This window comes from Cryptomeria japonica, chromosome 3 (assembly GCF_030272615.1).
Source record: "Cryptomeria japonica chromosome 3, Sugi_1.0, whole genome shotgun sequence".
Taxonomy (NCBI): Eukaryota; Viridiplantae; Streptophyta; class Pinopsida; order Cupressales; family Cupressaceae; genus Cryptomeria; species Cryptomeria japonica.
The window spans coordinates 843,558,083-843,561,998 of record NC_081407.1 but is presented as its reverse complement, the minus strand read 5'-3'; the positions used below and the strand labels follow the sequence as shown (position 1 = coordinate 843,561,998).

Sequence of the window (3,916 nt, the reverse complement as noted above, 5' to 3'; positions counted from 1 at the left end):
AAGGTCAATTATATGAATTCTTTATAAATATTGGACATCATAGTTATATTTTCACATCATTTTCTCAATATTAATGTAGATTGGAATAAATTTTCTAAGATAATATCTTAATATAAACTAGTGAGTGCATCACTTTAAAGATGAATGTATTGTATCAATATAAAATGTTTAACATACTAGTTTATATAGAAAAAATTATGTATCTTACATTTTTTATGTAATTAAGTTAAATTTATAGTTCTTACAATTTTATGATCAAATAAAAAAGAAAGATTTCTATACAAAAATAAAAGTAAAAAAATAATAATAAATGACTACCCAAATAAATAGTATTTGATAAGATAGCTTAAGTCTATTTTTTTATATTTTTTAATAAAAAGTTGATGATTTAAACATAAAATTATATAATAACATTTAATTATATAAAAACATAATACAAAATTTACCTAGCTTGTTGAATAACATCAATTCAAACATAGAAAATGTCAAAGCAAAAATACAATCCACAACGAATTCTAATTTTAATGGTTGGTTGAAGAAAAATTTGTCACTCTTGGGCTACACTTGTTAAAACTAGTGGTTGGACCTCAAGAAGGTCCAATTTGTACTATCGATAGCAATTAGACCTACTACTATTATCTCTTTATGCTTTTTCTTGACCTGTGTGGTTGGACCTCAGGAAGGTCCAATTTTATTACCGATAACAATTAGACCTACTGTTGTTATCTCTTTGTGCTTTTTCTTGACCTATGTGTGTTTTACAAATGATTCTTTGAGACTGTCCCTTTTCTGGTGCTAAGAGTGCTCACGGTGTTGGCTCGCATATTTGTGGTAAGTTGTCTTATACTTCAAAATATGTTTATATACATTTAAATAAGAGAGAGTCATATTTTTATTTGACTGATACAATGAAATATTATTTTGATACAATCTGTATAAACACAAAGCCAGGTCTCATGAACAAAAGATGTGTCATGGTAGCACCATGAACTCCCACCATAACATCACATGAATTTAAGGCTCTAAACATTTCTACCATCTGTGTGCTTCTTTTGGGAGTCAGTATTTCTACCTCGAACCCAAATTTCTTTGCCAATTTAACAATTTCCTTCTGGTTCATCATTTTCCTTGACTTCTCTCTTGATATATTTACCAATTTGGGCTTTCCTAGCTGTGAAACAAGCCTAGAATGCCTTAAGGGAAATGATTGTTCTTTGGTTATGCTCTGTGTTTGAGGCATGGAACTAAATATAGGGGCATAGGCCTTTCTCACAAGCTCTCTAAAATCTTTAATGCATTTTCCATCTTTCATGAGCTCTAGTTTCACACTTAATTCGTCATGTATGTTGAGCCCAACTATCATCTCTGGAAAATAGTGGACTCTCTTATTCTTGCGGAAATCAATGACTGGATAATTGGTGACCTGCCCAATAATCTCTCCATATTTTGTCACCCACCAAGAATGGTATTCAAGAATAACAAGCACCACTTGTCCATGGAGATGCTGGGATTTTATGTACAGAGGCAACAAACCATCATTGAATTCATGGTAAACATTGCCTGTGTATCCTCCTGTTGAGAAAACTATGGAGGGTAATTTATGTTGGACTTATGATGAACTTGGCAGGCATCATCACTATCATCCCTTGTTTTGAGGGTGATTTCATCAATGGTGCTCATGGTACTTTGTTCCCATTTTCATGTATAAGGCTTGATTTTCTCCTGAGTTGATTTATAAATGTGGGCATGAAGAGAAATGGAGACATTTTCAAATAGCAAACATCTGTCCTATAGTGAGAATGGTCACAGCATAGGATTCCCCTACCATCTCCTCCAGAAGCATTGTTTCTTCCCACATCTGCCACCACAAATTACATAAACACATACTTAATTCAAAGTGCTTTCAAAATTCATTGTCAATATACATGTGATATTAAAAAATAGCATACAAGTTATATCCTTTGAGTGAAGAACTCAAAATAATTTAACTGGAGCAACTTCTGGTTCCTTCTATTTTGGTTTTTCGAAGATGAGTTTTTTACTTGTTTGGAGGAGTTTATATCCTCAACTTTTTCTTCTTTCATAGCACTGTATAGGAGGCTAGAGGAGTTGAGGTCCATCTTCAAGACAAGTTCTTGTCCAAAAGAAAACAAAAGCTTGTATATCTTTTGCAAGTAAGCCTCTTCAGAAATTCTTTGGATAAACTTATACTCCATGGTGATGTTTGCAGCAGAACTTGTACTCAAAAACACATTTTGTAGTCTTCTTTTTGAAACCATTTAAAGAAGTTAACTTCTAGATTAGTCTATTCCCATTACCCATTTCTCACAATCAGCTTCATGCTCTTGGTTTTTTTTGTATCAACTCAATAACCACTCCTAGCCATAATATCATTACGACATATCCATTCTTTAAAATATGTCTCAACATTGACAAATCATAGTAATTATATTTATTACAGTATTTTATTTTGATCAATAAAGGTTAGGGTCCATTCTCACTATCTATATTTATGAAATTCAAATAACAAAAACAAGAGAAAACTTTGTATGTCCAAAATCAGCAATTTATCAAATTACAATCCCAAGGGCAGAAGACCTAAATATGCAAACATTAAACCTAGAGACTTGTGTATTTTTTTTTAGAAAAGAGGCTTCATGCCAGGGACGTCCAGCCATGCCCAAGATGGTAAGAGGATGTCCCAGACATCCCCTGCCATCTCCAAGATAGCTAGACATTCCCAACGTCAATCCTTGGCATCCCCTAGTAATGGGAACATTTCCTGCAATATCTAGCTCCAAGGGGACATCCCTGAGTCATCCCTCAAGACTTCCTACAAATAGGGATGGGTGTTTTAGGCCTACGGACACATCCCCAGGTAACACAAGTTCAAATATGTTTAAAAAAATCATATAGAAGCTTATTAGTATTTATGATACTGTCTACTATTTCCCACTAAATTGTGTCTTTGGATTTATATGCATGGAAAGCATCAATACGAGCTTAAGGCAAAGATAAAATAGTGTGAAATACACTGAGAAAAAGATAACACATCTCTTAACCATTCCATCTTAATATCCTTAACATCTAGCATAGTAGCATACCAAAGCACATGTCTCTATTTTCAAGTTCTTAACATGTATTAGAAACATACATCAATTCAAGGTCACCTACATATGATTTGCCTTTGTAACCTAATGAAATATGACAAATATTTGATAGTGAACCACATCCCAGTGGCTAGCACTCCATATTGTGCTAAAAATCAATGAAAAAACCCTACTAATTAGGGATTTAAGGTTTCATGACAAGTTGGTGGACAATAAATGAGTTTCCCATGTGATTTGTTTCATGACTTTTACAAAAAAAATTGTAATTTAAAGCCTTCAAAATTGTTCAAAACCACAACTGAGTAAATTGCAATTTTTTGGGGAAAAAATCGTTCAAGCCAGGAATTTTTTTTAAAATCACAAGAATGGGGATTTTTTGAGGATTTATGCTTTTATGGTTTTAAGAATTGACTTGCTAGTTTAGATGAGATATGATTTAGGAGGACATGTCTTCAACCAGAAAGCAAGCTTGATATTGTAGTTTTCCTGAAGAGGAGTCTCGAAGAAGACTCAGAACGTCAGAATTAACAACATTACAGAGTAGCATCCAGATACATGATATTATGTATAACTGTGAAAATCAAAAATCTTTCAGAAGCCAAGCTTTTTATAGAATATATATTCCACAAGGTAAATGTGTTGTCAACAACAGAAAACATTTTTTTTATAACAGAAAATGCATTTAAATTCAGATATGACTAAAACTATAAATTCCAAAAGTAGTTCAAATAAAATGGTAAATTCTTAAAAAAAACAATCACAATATTTCACCCATTGCACAAAAGAAAAAGTTTGAAAATAATTGA

The 3,916-nt window shown here is 32.5% G+C and overlaps 1 protein-coding gene across 1 annotated transcript; it reads right to left on the bottom strand.

Annotated features, from left to right (window-relative positions):
* Window positions 1-916: 916 nt before the first annotated feature.
* Window positions 917-2,719, bottom strand: LOC131070030 (xylan glycosyltransferase MUCI21-like). Its single transcript, XM_058005581.2, has 3 exons — window positions 2,662-2,719; window positions 1,808-1,858; window positions 917-1,608 (listed from the first exon to the last, which is right to left on the bottom strand). Exons 1-3 carry the CDS (start codon window positions 2,717-2,719, stop codon window positions 917-919), a joined length of 801 nt encoding a protein of 266 aa, XP_057861564.2.
* Between the last annotated feature and the right edge of the window lie 1,197 nt (window positions 2,720-3,916).

Coding starts and splice junctions, on each gene's coding strand:
- LOC131070030 (XM_058005581.2), bottom strand. CDS start 2,719: ATGGCAGGGGATGTCTGGGACATCCTCTTACCATCTTGGGCATGGCTG. Junction 1,859..2,661: donor GGCATGGCTGGACGTCCCTG/GCATGAAGCCTC, acceptor TTGTGGTGGCAG/ATGTGGGAAGAAACAATGCT. Junction 1,609..1,807: donor TGGTAGGGGAATCCTATGCT/GTGACCATTCTC, acceptor GTTCATCATAAG/TCCAACATAAATTACCCTCC.